The following is an 18948-nucleotide window of genomic DNA, read 5'->3' as shown; positions in this document are numbered from 1 at the left end:
CCTGCAGTTTTCAGTCAAAGATCAAGAATTAGCGCATATAAGCCTGGAACAAAGAATAGTACAGAGTAAGCAAAGAGGTCTTACTATTAGTTATAACATTGGCAGTATAATGAGGACAATGGATCATGATTGATTACATTAAGGAAACTGAGCATATACAACATGTGGGATCATCTGCGTCCTGTGGTCATTAAGAGGGAACCAGGGATGTAAACTCACTGGCGCTTGGGAATTAGATAGGACCAATTTTTTTTAATTGGAAAGGATGAGGGTAAAGATGGAACAAGGTGTGGATCTGCATTGATAGAAGGAGTTTCCTGATTGGGAGTTCCCTACTTCAGTGACATCCTGAGTCCAGTCCAAGAGAACAAAAACCTTCACATTTATATGACCTGTTAAGATTTACAAAGTGCTTTTCTCATTATAACACTGTTAATGTGTCAGCCAGATAGTACGCCTGAATTCCAATCTGGCCTCCAACTCATATACTAGCTATATTGTCCTGGGCATCTCAAGTAACCTCTGTCTATCTTAGTATCTTCATCTGTAAAATGGGAATATTAATAACATCTACCTCCCTGGGTTGTTGTGGGGATCAAATGAGGCAATACCTGTAAAATGTTTAACACAGTCTCTGGCACATGCTCAAAGAGAAACTAAGGCAGAGAGCGATGAAATGACTTAATCTGAAATCCCAACACTAGTCAGTGTGCTGATGTCACAGTCAGAACTCAAACTCAGGGCTCCTCATTCTGAGTTCACAGATCTCTGGGAAGGGAAGGAATATTTAGAAATCTGTTATTTGGCCCTTAGGTTTGAGCTCACTTCCTAGTGGGAATTGAATTAGTTATTAGTAGAGAGATATATTAAAAAGCATCATGTCATGTGGACAAAAAGCCAGCCTTGGAGTCAGGTGGATTCAAGATCTACCTTTAACACTTGCTATCCATACGACCTCTTTAACTCTCAGTTCAGTCAACTCATGGGACTCATGAACTTTTTATTTTCCTTTTTTTTTTTAAGTGATCAACTATGTTTCAATATAATTGGTTTCCATAGTAGTCCTATGCAATATTTTATGCATTTCAAACATTATTCTCAGAAGTCCATAGGCTTTACTCAGATTTTCAGAGTGGTTTATGACAGAACAAGGTTAAGAACTGTTCTAAGTCTGTAAATTGGACAATAATTGCTAGTTTACATTGGTAGAGGGAGTTTCTTCATTGGGCTGTATCATCCACTGATTACATCACAATTCTAGACCTAAAAAATAAAGAAAATATAAGTCTATATTGACCCACTTCTGAGACTAGAAGCACAGAATTGATCTTGGAATCTGGAGAGCTGAGTATGAATCCTGACTGACATTGGCTCTATGACCAATAGCAAATCACAACCTCTATGTGCCTTATCTGCGAAACTAGGGAGAGAAGATGAAACTGAATGATCTCTAAGATTCTTTTCAATTCAAAGCAATAGAATTTTACATGCATTTTGTCCATCTTTCTTGTTCTATATTCATTAGACTTTTCATTGTGAGACATTTTATTGCAGAAGCTGAGTTAAGAGATAAAAAGATGGATATACTCCTATGGGTTATTTTAATGAGTTTCAAAAACTTGAAAGACCTAGGGAAATAATGTGGATTAGAAGTTGAACTTTCATAAACTCATGGTAGAAGTTTGAAGCAGTGTAGTAAAGTATCTGAAGTGATAGAATCAGCAACATGTGGGCTCAAATTTTCCCTCGGATGCTTGCTAGTTATGTGACTTAAGGCATCATTTAATTTCTTTGACTCCTAATCTTCCTTTATAAAATGAGGGAGCTGCACAAAATGGCATTTGGGAGCTCTTCCAGCTCTTCGACCATCACCTTATGAAGTTTTCCATAGAACTGAAAGATTTTGTCTCAGAGGAATGAGGGAGAGTTTCTCTCTGGTTCCCTACTTGGCTTCAGAAAATCACACTGAATTTTGTTCTTTGTGTATATTTCTTCTTTCAGACTTCGTTTCCATTTTAAGTTCAACAAGAAGAATGGCTAACAATGTTCAAACACGCCTCTTTACTTATGAACTCAATAACTATTGCCTGAGGAAAAATATGCAGGTTTCCTATGAAGAAATTTCAGTGACAGGACCTCCTCATAATATGGAGTAAGTTACTTAAAAATCATCTCTCTATGAAATGGAAAAGATGTTATTTTTATTAATAAAACTTCTGAAATATTTATGTTTACATTTTTGAAAGGGTGATGTTTTCAAATCATGGGCTCTCAAGCTATAAGCCAATGAGTTTGAGTCTAATTCCTGACAAAAGTCTAGAAAGTATTAAAATAATTTTTTGTGAATATTTAGAAATGAATATTTAGAAACTAGCATGGCAGTTATTAATCTATTAGGTAAGGGAAAAGTTGTAGTCATTAGAAACCTTCCCTTGTAACAGATATATTACAAATTGGATAAATCCAAAGTGTACTGGAAGTATATTACATTGCCATTCTTTTGTCACTGATTTGATCAAAATTCTGAAATCTTACTGAGGTGTTTTCCTTTACATTATTGTGTTCATCATATAATTGTTCCAATTTTGCTCATTTCACTATATATCAGTTCAAACAAGTCTTTCTGTGTTTTTGAAATTGTCCCTTTTGTCACCCCTTATGGTACATGCCATCAGGCAGCAAAAATTTTACCTCATTATAGTTAGACTGAGGTTTGATGGGGTGGGAAACATTTCTGTTCAAAAAGAAGAAATACACAGAGAAATTAAGTCAAGAGGATCTTACCTTAAGCCATGTCAACATCATCCTTTGCCCTTTCTCAGAGATATATATGCACTTAGCAATTCAAGATCACTACCTTGTGGCATTTCCTTGGAATGGTAGACTGCTTACTTTAGACAATCACACCTGAAATCAAAACTCAGAATAATATTAGATTACAGTCCCATGAGATTTTGCCTCATATAGCAAGTTTTACTAAATATGATTAGGGCTTGAGATAGTTAACAAATGACTCCCATGTTGCTGCAATAAAACTAATTACCAAACAAAAATTTATCAGATCTAAAAATCATACAAAAGATTTTAACTCTCATTTCTTCTATTATTTCCCTTTCTCACATATAGCTTAAAACTTCTCTTGATCTAAGAGACAGTTATTAGAATTTAACAAAAGAAGTATATGATGTAAATTCATATAGATAATCAATATATGATAGTTTACTCAAAAAAAAAGCTTTTGGAATACATTGGCCAATTGGTGAAATTCTCCAGATTAGCAAATGCATCTCCTAAATTATACTAATCCCTAAAAGAAAATAAACATTTTAAGACTAGGTCTGTACAAACCATTCCAAGTATAAGTTCATGATTATCATAATCACAAATCATTATATAAAACATTTCTGTGCTATAAACACACTTTCAAAAATTTCCCCATATTTCCCCCCTTATTCAAGAAGTGTTTGTAATGTGGTGGGGGATCCTGTTTCCTAAATCAATACACAAATTCTTTCACAGGGCTGATAAGGTTTTTTTTTTTATCTTGCTCAAAAAAAATTGGCAGGCTTATATATAAGGAGATTTTTACAAGATCTTTCTCTGACTCCCCTTTTCCTTTTTTCCCCCTCAAAGTAAGCAATTATAATTCTACCACTTTAAACTAAATGCTTCCATTAAATAATGTCTGTCCAATTAAATGCTTCAAAAGAGTTCACCTAACAGCAATATTTTCAAATAATTTAACCAATAATTTCACAGTGTCCAAGTTAAAAAGAGATAAAATTTTCCAATGATACAGTGTTTACCATACTTTTAATCACATTTCTTACATGATGGTTTCCTAGAATTTACAGTGCAATAAAATTTAGAAATATGATAATATTCATAATATCATGATTTGAAAATATGAAAGAAAACTCAATACAAATCAGATATCAATTTAATCAAATTTATTTTCAAAAACTATACCCAAATGACTATGTGTATATCCTTTAATCCAGTAGTGTTTCTAGTGGGCTTATTTCCCAAAGAGATCATAAAGGAGGAAAAGAGACATATGTGCTAAAATGTTTGTGGCAGCCCTTTTAATAGTGTCCAGAAACTGGAAACTGAGTGGATGCCCATTAGTTGGAGAATGGCTGAATAAGTTATGGTATATGAACATTATAGAATATTATTGTTCTAAGAAACGATCAGCAGGATGATTTCAGAGACATGTGGAGAGACTTACATGAACTGATAATGAGTGAAATGAGCAGTACCAGGAGATCATGGTACATAGCAACAAGATTATGCAATGATCATCTTAAAGACTCTTTTCTATGAGATTGATTGAGGCCATTTTCAATGATCTTGTGATGAACAGAGCCATTTACACCCAGAGAGAGGACTATGGGAACTGAGTATAGACCACAACATAGCATTTTCACTCTTTTTGTTGGTCATCTGCATTTCTTCTTTCTCATCTTTTTCCTTTTTGATCTGATTTTTCTTGTGCAGCAAGATAATTGTATAGATATGTATGCATGTATTAGATTTAATATGTATTTTTAATATGTTTAATGTATATTGCATTATTTGCCATCTAGGGAAGGAGGTAGGAGGAAGGGGAAATGAATTTGGAACACAAGGTTTTGCAAGGGTTAAATGTTGAAAAATTATCCATGCATATGTTTTGAAAATAAAAAGCTTTAATTAAAAAAATTACTTCCAAATTTTTATATGGAAAAAACTTATCACAAATGGCTTTATTATCTTTTTGGAAATGTTGTACACTCTTCCTCCCTCTGCCTAATGTCCAAGAAATAGACTCCTACTAAAATGTAACATATTAATGCCATATCTGAATTTTTTTATTTTTTAATATCTACTCATTGAAATTACCTATAATTCCTCAGATATTTCAGAGAGTTAAAAGCTGACTATGTATTAATTTAGATTTTGATTTTCCTGTGAGTGTCTTTAAGCCACTTCAAGTCTGTATGCAATGTCTCTTCAGCTGGATTCTAAGGTCCTTGAGGTGAGGAGATCTTTTCTAATTCTTTTATATTCACAACATTTTAATGTTCTTCCAGTTTATCACTCATTTCCCTTCCTCCCTCCCTTCTTTGCTTTCCTTTTCATCTATCCTGAGAGAGCTAGGATTAAATTTTAGGTCTCCAGACTCCAAATCTAGTGTTCTTTTTTTTTGTTGTTTTTAATTTTATTTTTAACATTTTAAAATGTTAATTAATTAATTTAATATTCAATATTTTATTAAAGCTTTTTAACATAGTCATTATGGTGTAGTAAATGGAATGCTGGACATGGAGTTTGGAAGAACTCTTGACATTTAATAGCTATGTGACTTTGAGCAAGTTACTTAATCTCTTCAAACCTCAGTTTTCATTTGTAAAATGAATGAGTTGGACTAGATGACCTTTAAGTTAAATCTGTGATCCTAAGGTCAGCTAGATGGTGCAATGGACAGCGTATCAGCTCTGAAATCAGGAGGACCTGAGTTCAAGTCTGGCCTCAGTCACTTAACAATTTACTGGCTATATGACCCTGGGAAAGTCACTTTACCCCGGTTGCCTTGCCAAATAAAATTAAAAAAAAAACCTGTCAGCCTATAATCCTGTGTTTTCCCATTACCTCTCCAGATTGAACCTTACTGCCAAAGAAAAACAACCTAGTACCGTCTTTTATAGAAAGCTTATTCTTGATAATGTGTACTGTATTCTATTATAGTAATACACCTCTCTGAAATGAAGGGAGAACTAGGTTTTATCTTTTCTCAATAAATTTTTCCATCACTGAGTATTCCCTTTGCTTTTGGTTATAATTTATATTGCTATAGTCACTGTGGAAGTTTTTATCTTGGTTCTGATGATACCATTCTGCATCAGTTCATACAATTTTTCCCACATTTTTCTGACAAATTGAATGTTCTCTTCACTATGCCACAGTATATTCCCAGTAGAGAAAATAGGAGGTAGAGAGTGAGTTGAAAATAATTTAAAAATGTTTTCCTTAAAAAGAGGATTTAAGTATAAAATCACATGTATCTTTTTTTTTCACACTCAGGTTTACATTCAAAGCTGTAATAGGAGACAGAGAATTTCCAGAGGGTAAAGGCAAATCAAAGAAAGAAGCAAAAAATGTTGCTGCTAGGATGGCTCTTCTCATACTAGAGAAAGAGGTGAGCCATTTTTTTTTCTTTACAAGGAATAAACATTATTTTCTCTCAAATGTAGAAGATACCTTCACAACTTCTTGTGGGTTTGTAAAACCATGTCTCTAAAGAATCTTAGGAAATATTTGACCAGGTAGAAAAAATAGAAATGTAGATAGAGCTAGCATTCATTTAAAGGATTTAAATCTTAACTTCAATGGGAAGGAGATTAAATAAACTAGACTCTAATAGGAAATGATGTTAAGGTCTCCCTTGTTGACAATCTCAACAGCTATTTCCTTAATTAGGACTTCTTAACTTTTTTTGTGCAGTGAAACTCTGCTCAGAATAATAGTTTAAAATAATTGAAGAAAAGGCTAAATTTAATTTAGAGGACAATGAAAATGAAAATGTAATTTCGTTTTTCCATCTAAGTTCATAAATTCCCTGAAATCTATTCCTTAATGTATCCCAGGTGAATTGGGATATTATAGCACTTCCTTGATATCTCATATCTCACCATATCTCAAAGATCATATACTATGCAAAGGTGAAATTTATATCAGGAATGCAAGGCTGGTACAATATTAGAAAAACTATGAGTATAATTGGCCATATCACTAACAATAATAAAAATCATATGATTATATCAATAGATGCAGATAAAGCCCTTGACAAAATACAAAATCCATTCATAACATTAGAAATCACAAGAATCAATGAAGTCTTTCTTAAGATAAATAATACCTATCTAAAATCAAGAGCAAGCATTATCTATGATGGGAATAAGTTTGAAGTCATCACAGTAAGATAAGGAGTAAAGTAAGGATGTCCATTACCAATGCTATCATTAAACAGTAGAGATTATAATTATAGCAAAAAGATAAGAAAAAGAAATAGGAGAAATAAAAAATAGGCACCGAAGAAACAAAACTATCACTCTTTCCAGATGATATGATGGTATACTTATAGCACCTTAAAGAATGAATTAAAAATTAATTGAAAAAATTAACAACCTCAACAAAATTTTAGGCTTTAAAAAAAAACCCCATAAGTCACCAACATTTCCATGTTATACTAGCAAAACCAGAGACAAAAATTCCACTTAAAATAATTGCAGACAAGATAACATATTTGGGAGTCTACCTATCAAGACAAATGCAGGGATTAAGTGAATTCAATTATAAAACTTTTCACTCATATAAAGACAAATCTAGACCATCAGAGAGAGAATAATTGCTCATGGGCAGGCTGAACCAATATAATGAAAATGGCAAATCTATCTAAGGTAGTTTACTTATTCAGTGCCATACCATTCAAACTACCAAAGAATTATTTTACAGGGATAGGAAAAATAGTAACCAAATTCATCTGGGAAGAAAGAACAAAAGGTTAAGAATATCAAGGCAATCAATGAAAAGGAAATTTAGGAAGGTAATCTAGCAGTTCTATGTTTCATATTTTATTAGAAAGTGGTAACCATCATTAAAGCCATATCTAGTCATATGAAAAAATGTTCTAAATCACTACTGAGTAGAGAAATGCAAATTAAGACAACTCCACAGATTGGCTAAGATAATGATGAATGTTGGAGGGGATGTGGAAAAACTGGGACATTAATGCATTGTTGATGGAATTATGAAATGATTCAATCATTCTGGAGAGCAATTTGGAATTATGCCCAAAGGGCATAACTGTGCTCCCACTTTGATCCATCAATGTCTCTACTGGGTCTGTATCCTAAGGCAATCATAAAAGAGGGAAAAGAACCCACATGTGCAAAAATGTTTGTAGTAGCCCTTTTTGTAGTGGCAAGAAACCACAAACTGAGTGAGTCCTCAGCAATTGGGAAATATTGAATAGGTTATGGTATATGAATTAATGGAACACTATTGTTCTATTAAAAATAATGAGCAGGCTGATTTCAGAAAAGCCTGGAAAGACTTACATGAACAGATTCTAAGTGAAGTAAGCCCAACCAAAAAACATCATACACAGTAACCCAAGATTATGTGATGATCAACTGTGATAGACTTGGCTTTTTTTTAGTAATGAGGCGATTCAAGGCAATTCCAATAGACTTGTGATAGAGAGAGCCATCTGCAAACAGAGAGAGAACTACAGAGATTGAATGTGGATCAAAGAGTAGTATTTTCATCTTGTTGTTGTTGTTGCTTATTTATTTTTCTGTTCTCATGTTTTTTTTTCCTTTTTTCCCCTTCTGATTTTTTCTTGTGCAGAATGAATATAGAAATATGTTTACAATAATTGCACATGTTAAACCTATGTGAAATTGCTTGCTGTTTTGGGGAGGGGAGACAAGGAAGAAGAGGGAGAAAAATTTGGAACACAAGGTTTTGCAAAAGTGAATGTTGATATATTTTAATATGTATAACATATATTGGATTACTTGACATCTAGGGGAAGGGGTGGAGGGAAAGGGAAAAATTTGAAACACAAGGCTATGCAAGGGTCAATGTTGAAAAATTATCCGTGAATATGTTTTGAAAATAAAAGCTTTAATTAAAAATTAATAAAAAAGGAAAAAGTGAATGTTGAAAACCATCTTTGCATGCATTTAGAAAAATAAAATCTATTAAAAAGCAAAAAATAAAAAATAAAAGGAAGTGGTAATCAAAATGATCTGATACTAAGAAATAGAATGGTAAATCAGTGAACAGATTAAGTACATGATATGCAACAATAAATGATCATAGTGATCTAGTATTTTATAAACCCAAACATTTAAGCTTTTGGGGTAAGAATTCAAAATTTGCTGGAAAAATTAGAAAGGCAAAAAATAGAATGCTTAGATCTATGTTCAGACTCCATCAATTCTTTCTGTGGAGGTAGATGTTTTTCATCACAAGTCTTTCAGAATAGTTCTTAGAGAATTGCTATCCAAGCAGATATCCTTGGATAAGAGAATTCTAAGCTATCATCACCTTTAAAAGAAGTACTTAAATGCTAATTAAGAGGGAAACAGGAGGGGACAAACACCTGCAACTTTTTTTTAGCTATAGCTCCATTTGTTATTATAAAGTCTGAAGTCACAGTTAAGGTATAGTTTAAGGCTATATTCTCATGAGTGTCTTCACTCAGTTAATTTCACACTATCCCTCTGCTTTTATTTATCCTTTGAAGACTTCTTACACAATTCTTGATGCATTTCCTCAACCAAGGCAGGAGGGTCACCCCCAAAACACCAAATTTCTTTGAGGCAATTGGGGTTAAGTGACTTACCCAGGGCCACACAGCTAGGAAGTGTTAAGTGTCTGAGATCAAATTTGAACTCAGGTCCTTCTGACTTTAGGGCTAGTGTTCTATCCACTGAACCACCTAGCTGCCCCAATAAGGCAAATTCTTAAAATTGAGATAGAACAGATTTCAAAATTGACAACTTTAGTTAATGAGATTTCCTTGATTCTGATTAAATATTCTAGACAAAGTGAATTGCCATTTGGTTATTTTCCAATTCATGCAAATCATTTCTCTTTTGTGAGGCAGGAAAAGAGTTAAGGTGCCAGTTTTTACTGACAGGGCCCTCAAAAGTCTGACTCAAGATAACTCAAAAGCAGGCTGTTTGTTGCTAGAATTTTTAAAGTAATACAAAACTGCTTTTTTTTGTTTTCCTAAAGTTACCTAACTCTTAAATCTTCTGTTAACACTATTAGTGCAATTACATTACAATTTATATATCCCTTCTTTTAGTGGGTTTTAATTAGAGTTCCTTTAAAATTGCTTTTACTATCATATTTCAAACAAATTTTCAGATTACTTTAAACACACATAGAAATCATTTATCTTATCCTTGGATAAAAGCATTCCAAGCCATCATTACCTTTAAAAGAATTATTTCTAATTAAATTTCTAATTAAGAGGGAAACAGGAGGGGACAAACACCTGCAACTTTTTAAGCTATAGCTCTATTTGTTATTATAAAGTCTCAAGACACAATTAAGGTATAGTTTTAGGCTATATTCCCATGAGAGTATCTTCATTCGGTTAATTCCACACAGTAGAATATTGTCTACTAACCTAGGCACTCATTCTTGCAAGAATGTAAAATAAATTTTTTAGAGAGACAGAGAAACAGAAAGAGACAGGCGGGAAAGAGAGAGAGAGAGAGACAGAGAGACAGAAGAGACAGAGACAGACAGACAGACAGACAGAGAGAGACAGACAGAGAGAATGAGAACACGTGCAAGAGAGAGTTGGTAGAATAATGCCTATAATTGGAATATGGCTTTAGAGGTATGTTTTATTTTTTTAAAACTTACCATATTAATAAATTCAGTATGGGATAAGGTAGACTTGTATATTAAGAAGGGTTTTATACACACACACACACACACACACACACACACTTATGTGAGAAAATCCTGGAACCTGAAAAGGAAAACATGCAGTATTTAATTGAATATAAATCAAGGAAGAAACTGAAGCAATATTGTCACTAGAATAGGGTACTATACTTTTATTATTGAATGTTCATATATATATATTATATATATATATATATATATATATATATATATGTAGTTGTTGTTGTTCTATATGGTTAAATTCAAATTTATAGGACAGGTCACCCTGGGCTGCATCTTGAATTCCAATACTCTCTGAAGCACTATTATATTTCCTCCTTTTTCTAATGGATACAGAATAGTCTTGTATTATTAAAGTGTATTTTGTTTTGTATTCAAATGATGACTTATAGAACTTGTTTCTGAATTAAATTAAATTTAACTACTTAATGTCTTGGAGTTTGCGGCCGTTAGGTTTTTTTTCCTGGAAGCAATATGTTAATTATTTGAATTGGAATTTAATTTTTTATGTTCAGAAGTTCCTACTATTTCCTTCATTATGGTGTAAAGCTATGTTCTTCTGGAAGATGGGTATATGAAATCTGTGTTTCTTTTAATATTCTTGATTTTTGCTTCTCTTCTACTAAACTGTCCTTCTTTTCTGAGGATTTACATTTCCAATCTATTATTCTCTCATTTCTTTAGTGAAATTTTTGCATATTCAAAGTTTTCCATTTTTCTCACTACTTTTGCTGTGCAGAACGTAAATTCTGTTCTCATAATTCTCATTTCTCTTTTAACTATTCAGGAACAGCATGTTATAGTTACATATTCTCCTCAAATTCCATAGGGTCCTCCATCTCATCAAGAATTGAATCATTTTACGGTATTTTTAAATATGCCTGAATTTGTTTACTAGGGCTGAAGACCATATTTTCTTCTCTTCTTACTATTTTTCTTGTTGATTTTTCTATATATGTTCAAAGGCATTGAGATTTCTTTTCTCTGAAATTTTTGGTACTTTCAGTTCTTGCCTCACCATCCCTACTTCTGTATTGCTTATTTCCTTACTTCTTCCCCTCGGATTATAATTTCTTTATTGCATGGATCTCAAAACATCTCAGCCTTCTCCCACACTGGGTAATTAATTTATGGTTCCCCAGCCCAGGTCTTTGCTCTAGCTGACTTTTGAGTGCACAAAACTGGCCTCAGTTGAATACCAAGCTCTTTCCTCAGGCGTGGTAGGGAATTATACAATTCCCCACATGTAGTTATCCCATCCTGGTGACCTCTCTCTCTCTCTCTATTCCTTAATTCTTTGATATGGCATCAGCAGTTCAGAGCCTAGTTTCTCTGGTACTGGCAGCTCAGAGCCCACTTTTCCTAGAACCTTGGGTTCTTAGATTCCTGAGAGCCCATTTCTCCTGGTACAGCAGTTTGGAGCTCTGCAGTGCTGGTAAGTCAGGTTGTATTCCCCACCAGGCTTCAGCTTCAGAAGGGCTGTTGAGACTCAATCAAACGCCCATTGCTTTGAGCCAAGTAGAGAATGGGATGCGGGGTGGGTTTTGGTGTAAACTTGTGTCAAATCTCTAGGTCTCCTAGTTCACCCTTGTTGCTGATATTGTGGGAGGTAGGAAAAAGATGTTGAATGATTTCAAGGTCAGTGAGCATCAATTCCTGAGTTTTTTTATTTTTTTTTCCTTTTGGATTTTGAGTATCCTAGACCATAGAACAGTTGAAGCTTTTTTTTTTTTTTTTTTAATCTTGGCACATAATTTCTGATTTGGAGTGTTTTTGAGAGGTCATAGAGAATGGGGAAAAAATGTCTAGTCCTCCATCTTGTTCACATGACCCAGAAGTACAGGTCATATTTTGTATGTTCATGCAATCACTTTATTTAAAAAGGGAAAACTTTGAAGAATCAAATAAGCTTTCTTAAAAAGTTTTTACTTTGTAGGATACGAGCTCATTTATGTCACCTCAACCATCTCAAAATTCAAGTGTCTTGGAAAGTAAAACACCACCCAGTATGGATTATATTGCTCTTCTGAACCAGAATGTACAAAAGATGAGACTCACTTTGGATTTCATCAGACAACCACCATCTGGATTTTCAAGGTGAGGAATTATTTTGGTCCTTTCTTTTATTTAATGCTTGTTTCTGTCTTAACAATACTATGACTTTTCTTTTCATGGTTTATATTTTAGAAATTCTAAGAATTTTACTCTATATTTTTCATTATGATATGTGGGAAAAACTCCACAAAATCCTGCTCTCTTGTTTCACTGTCGTGTGAAGGGGACTCTAGGTTTTCAAAAGCTGTGCCTGCAGGTATGAGCTTTGACCAGTTTTTTTTTTTTTTTTTCTGATGCATTTGGGGTTAAGTGACTTGCCCAGGGTCATACAGCTAGGAAGTGTTAAGTGTCTGAGACTAGATTTTGAACTCCGGTCCTCCTAACTTTAGGGCTGGTGCTCTATCCACTGGGCCACCTCGCTGCCCCTTTTGACCAGTTTTTCCATGCTGGACAGGCTTAAAATGTCAATCACTTTAGTAAAAGAGTTTGTTTTCTGAGGATCAACTTAGCTAATTGAGAGGAAGCATATCATTAGAAAGATAGTTACTAGGTTGTGAATTTTTTTTTGGTGGGAGAAAAGGGGCTATGGAAATCAATAAAACAATGAAAATTTTTAAATTGGGTCTCATCTCCAGATGACTCCTTTCTTCTTCTGCAGTGATGGTGACAGAATGGTGGGAAAGGTGGCAAAGGGTGCTTAGAATTTTTAGACAATCTTCTAGGTTATAAGCTTAGTCCTCTGCCCACTTTATCATGCTACCTTTCTTAAAGGGTTTGTTTTCCCTCTGTCGAAGCATTTGTGAAGGGCAAATGGTTTGGTTACTCACAAATAATTCTTAAATCCTGGAAGAATGGAATAACCTTTTGTTGGATACTAGAGGTACTATAGTTATATAATTAAAGGACCTTGGATATTGGTGTCATAGACCACGATATTTCTTCTTTGTATCTTTTGCTTTGGTATCATTGAGTTATAAATGGACAAATTCCCATTGAGTTTGAGATCTTTTTCTCTTTCTTAAATCCAGAAATGGACTATTATGATGAGAAAAAGGAAGATTTGTGATAAATAATTTACTTAAATGAATTCTTGATTCTGTCAGTGTTGATACTTCCTTCTCTGATACTGATTGCAATCCTTCATACCTTTCCTTCTATTAGATGATTTTTCTGCTTTCCGAGGGCCATCTGAATGTGCTAGGGGTCTTCCTCTAAGGTTAGACCTCATGCAGCACCTGGACTAGTCTATCTGCTGTACCTTATTCTCACTTAATGACTGTCTCACTTTCTTTATTAGTCAGTTATGCATATCCTTGGTCATATGTATTTCATACCATTTTCCTTTTTTGTCATATTTAACCGCTCTAGTAAGTGTAGAGGTGGTACCTCAGTGTTGTTTAATTTGCATTTCTCTCATCAATAGTGATTTAGAACATTTTTTTCATGTGACTAGAAATAGCTTTAATTTTATCATCTAAAAACTGCCTTTTCATATCTTCTGACCATTTATCAATTGGGGGATGACTTTTATTCCTATAAATTTGACTGAGTTCTCCATATTTTTGAGAAATGAAGCCTTTATTTGAAATATTTGATGCCAAATTTCCTTCCTCCCCTTTTCTGCTTACCTTATAACTTTGGATGCATTGATTTTGTTTGGGCAAAAACTTTTAATTTTATGTAATTAAAATAACCTGTTTTATGTATTGTAATTCTCTTTATATTTTCTTTGGTGCTAAATTCTTCCCTTATCCATAAGTCTGAAAGATAAACAATTCCATGCTCTCTTAATTTGCTTATGGTTTCAATCTCTATGTGTAAATTCATGTATCTATTTTGAGCTTATCTTGATATGTAATATTAAATGTTATTCTACACCCATTGTCTGCCATACTGTTGTCAAATAATGAGTTTTGTTCCAAAAGCTTAGCTCTTTCAGTTTATAATATACTAGATTACTACAGTTATTTATGATAATGTAATTTGTACCTAATATATTCTACTGACCACTAAGTCAATTTTTTTAGTCAGTATCAGATTGTTTTGATAATTAGCACTTTATAATATAGTTTGAGATCTGGTAAGGCTAGGCCACCTTCTTTCTCATTTTTTTTATATCTTTGAGCTTTTGTTTTTCCAGTTGAATTTTGTTATTATTTTTTCTATTTCTGTAAAATAATTTTTTTAGTATGATTGGCATGGCATTGAATAAATAGATTAATTTAGGTAGAATTGTCATTTTTGTTATATTGACTTAGCCATTAAATATATTTTTATTTTACTCAGTTATGTTACATTTTTTTTTTACATTTGTTTTTAAAATTTTGAGTTTCAGATTCTTCCTCTTCCTCCTCACTCACCCTCACTGAGAAGGTTTATATGAAATTGTGCAAAATATTTTCCTAAACATGATGTTGCAAAATAAAACATAGATTTCCCACTCCCTCAAAAAACACCTCAAGAAAAAAAGAAAGTAAAAAGAAAAGTATGCTTCAGTCTATATTCAAACACAATCAATTCTTTCTCTGGATATGGATAGCATTTTTCATCATAAAGCCTTCAGAGTAGTCTTTGATCATTGTATTGATGAGAAGAACAAAGTCATTCACAGATGTTTAATCCCACAACTTGAGCAATTAATATTTTCCAATTGTTTAGATCTGATTTTATTTGTGTGGAAAGTGTTTTATAATTGTAATAACATAGTTTCTGTATTTGTCTTGGCAGGTAGACTCCCAAGTATTTTGTATTACCTACAGTTATTATTATTTTTTTTTACAAAATTGAATATTGAAAACCATCTTTACTTGTAGTTAGAAAAATGATATACCATTAGAATGAAAAAAAAAGAAAGAAAAGAAATGAAGTGATTAGTTATAGATCCAGCTATGATTCGGAATTATCTGTTAGACAGTCAGAGCCCGATGAAAAAAAATAATGAGATATTGCATCAAATTTTTAATAGGTTTAGCTTGATCCATTTGAACATTTGCTCACCTCTTTTTCCCTCTCAATGCCATGGGAAATGAACAAACTAAACACCCTAACTACTACAATTTCTTAGACAAAAATTAACTCTTGCAAAACATGAAAAGACTATGAACTACTTCAGTCAATAGATGTTTAATATCCTTGTCAAACAAGTAAGCATAATAGCCAAAGAGCAGACTTGTTTAGAGAATAAGCTAGTTGCAAAAAATGATGGAACATATAAATTAAGATTGTTGGCAATGCCATGTCATAATGTGAAAACAATTTGTGTCTTATTTTTTTCTAATAGACCATATGCTTCATGAGGGCAGATAGAGACTGAATTTAACAAATATTGAATAAATGGAATGTCTTCATAATAATGAAGTTTTCTCTATGAAGGCTTTTCCTGCCTGCTCTTTTCACTGTCAGAGCAGAAATGGTCTATAATTTCTTCAGTACTTCAAGAATCTTTAATTTCATGTATGTGGATATTCCTCAGGTCATAAATAATGTACCAACCAACTTTGATGGTGAATGCAATGTTTGCTCCTATTATCCCCCACATTTACATAGAAAAGAGAATATATTTTTGAAATGCTTATTTGGGAACTAGCTTGTTTTTTGTTTTTTCAGCATAATTACTATTTTTACCTTTTCCTAGACAGTTTTGGTTTTTGGAGTCAGATCTAACTCAACTTTGCACCAATATTTGTTTTGAACTAATTATTGATGTCAATCTTAAACACATGTTTTATATTTCTACATATAAAAACATTGTCCTTATTGAAACCCTTGAAATTAGTCTTTGATGTTGGAATGTTCTATTGAGTTCAGGTTTGTTTGAGACAAAATCCTGCAAATCTGTAAGTTCATTGAATGTCCATCCCCCCCTTCAATATTATTCTTAATTTTGCTGTTCTTCAGATTTGTTGTTTTTCTTATGTTCCATATCCTCTTCTATTTTTTTTTCATTCTTTATATTTTGCTTTGTTCTTTCTTGGTCTCTTATAGCTTTACTGGCTTCCTTTTGCCCAATTCTAATTTTCAAAGAATTATGTTCATTAAGACTTTGGATCGTCTTTTCTAATAGGTTGACTTTCTTTTCACATCTTTCCAGACTCAGACAGCACTGGAACTCCCATGCTGTTTGGAAGTGAAAGTTCCTGAGGTTGGGGCTGAAACTACCTCCTAAACCCACTATCCCCAGGGCTCCTGGCTTGTGGTTTCTGTCTAGTTAGCTTGGAGGTGTTTACATTTCACCTAGGCTAAATTTCAGTCTTGGGTCTTTTTTCCTGTCTTTTCAGGGTTGTCCCAGGAGGATCCCTGTTCTATTCCAAATCTTATTTGGTTTTCATTGGTCTATGCTTGCCCTGAAGCCAATTTTATTTTGTGGGGAAATCTGGAGAGCTTGGAATTTTCTGCCCTATTTCATCATCTTCCCAGAATCTTCCTCTACAGTTATTTTAAAGGAAATTTCTCCTTCTGTCTTTTGCTGCTGGACTTTGTTAGTTATGCTATGGTTAAAAATGCTGATGATTTATGTAGGTTTATTTTTGTATCCTGTAACTTTGTTTAAAGTTTTAAATAATTTCAAGTAGTTTTTAGTTGATTCTCTACGATTTTCTAGGTATAACATTATATCACCTGCAAAGAGTGATAATTTTGTTTCCTGTTGCCTATACTAATTGCTTTAATTTCTTTTTCTTCTCTTATTGCTATAGCTAACATTAAATATTAAATAATACAATATTAAATGATAGAGGTGATAATGGGCATCGCTGATTCACTCTTAATTGTATTGTAAAGGTTTCTAGCTCAATCCTATTGCAGATAATATTTGCTGATGTTTTAAGATAAACATTATTTACCATTTTAAGATAAATTCCATCCAATCCTATGCTCTCTAGTGTTTTAATAGGAATGGATATTGTATTTTTCTCAATGGCTTTTTTCTACATCATTAAGATTTCTACTGGTTTCATTATTGATATGGTCAATTATGCTGATAGTTTTCTTAATACTGAATCAACCCTACATTCCTGATATAAATCCCACCTACTCATAGTGTATAATCCTTGTGATATGTTGCTGCAATCTCTCTGCTAGTATTTTATTTAAATTGTTTTCATCAATATTTACTCAGGAAATTGGTCTATAATTTTATTTATCTATTTTGACTCTTCCTGGTTTGTGTAACAGTACCATATTTGTGTCAAAAAAGGAATTCACCTATTTTTCCAAATAATTTATATAGTATTGGGATTAATTGTTCTTTAAATGTTTGATACAAAGCATTTGCTTATACATCTGGTTCTGGGAATTTTTTCTTAGGAAATCCATTGATGGCTTGTTCAACTTCTTTTTCTAAGATTAGGTTATTTAAGTATTTTTTTCTTTTAGTCTGGGTAATATACTTTTGTAGATAATTATCCACTTTATTTAGATTGTCAAATTTATTGGCATATAATCAGACAAAATAACTCCTCTAACAGTTGCCTAAATTTCATCTTTATTGGTGGTGAATTCACTCCTCTCATTTTTGATAGCAATTTGGTTTTCTTCTTTCTTTTAAAAATAAATTTAATTATTTATCTATTTTATTGTGAGATTTTTTCCCATAAAGCTATCTTCTAGTTTTATTTATTAGTTCAATTTTATTAATCTCTCCTTTGATTTTGAAGATTTCCAATTTGTTGTTTAATTGGAGATTTTTATTTTGTTCTTTTTCTAGATTTTTTTTCTATGTGACCAATATATAATTTTGCTTTTTTCTCTATTTTATTGATATAAGCAATTTGAGATATAAATTTTCCTTTATTTACTATTTGGCTCCATCCCACACATTTTGACAGGTTGACTCCTAGTTGTCACTTTCTATGACTTTATTTTTGATACATTTGTTTTGTTTTTTAGGAGTAGATCAATTGATTTTAATCTCTTCCCATTGTCTCTTATTTAATGTAATTTTTATTGCATTATGATCTAAAAAAAGGATACCTTTACAATTTCTGCTTTCCTACATACATGGTCCATTTTTGTGTAGGTGCCATGTATTACTGAGGAAAAAAAAAAGATACATTTATTTCTATTCCCATTCAATTTTCTCCAGAGATCTATCATATTTAATTTTATCAGAATTTTATTCACCTCCTTAACTTCTTTTTTATTTTTTAATAGAATTATCTAGTTTTTTGGGGGAGGAAATTGAAGCCCCCCCACTAGTATAATTTTTTAAAATCTATTTTTTCTTGTAATTCATTCAATTTTTCTTTCAAAATTTAGATGCGATTCCATTTGGTGCATATATATTTAGTATTAATAGAACTTCATTGGTATCTATGATACCTTTTGGGAAGATACAGTTTCCTTCTTTATCTGTTTTAATAAGATCTGTATATTTGCTTTTGCTTTGTCTGAGATCATGATTGCTTTCCCTGGTTT

General features: G+C 32.6%; 1 protein-coding gene across 4 annotated transcripts in view; it reads left to right on the top strand.

Moving 5' to 3' along the window:
- The window catches only part of EIF2AK2 (eukaryotic translation initiation factor 2 alpha kinase 2), a 60505-nt gene that overhangs the window by 3924 nt on the left and 37633 nt on the right, over positions 1–18948 (top strand). For 3 of the 4 annotated variants that reach the window (XM_023495488.2, XM_023495487.2, XM_012540775.3), the window contains exons 2-4: positions 2002–2152; positions 6067–6181; positions 12416–12576. In XM_023495488.2, the coding sequence (XP_023351256.2) occupies positions 2034–2152; positions 6067–6181; positions 12416–12576 (395 nt within the window). In that variant the 5' untranslated portion in view covers positions 2002–2033. Of the gene's footprint in view, positions 1–2001; positions 2153–6066; positions 6182–12415; positions 12577–18948 lie in introns of those variants that run through there. The other variant, XM_023495489.2, reaches the window with a different exon arrangement.

This window comes from Sarcophilus harrisii, chromosome 2 (genome assembly GCF_902635505.1).
Source record: "Sarcophilus harrisii chromosome 2, mSarHar1.11, whole genome shotgun sequence".
NCBI classification, from domain to species: Eukaryota; Metazoa; Chordata; class Mammalia; order Dasyuromorphia; family Dasyuridae; genus Sarcophilus; species Sarcophilus harrisii.
This window is presented reverse-complemented; position numbering and strand designations above follow the sequence as displayed.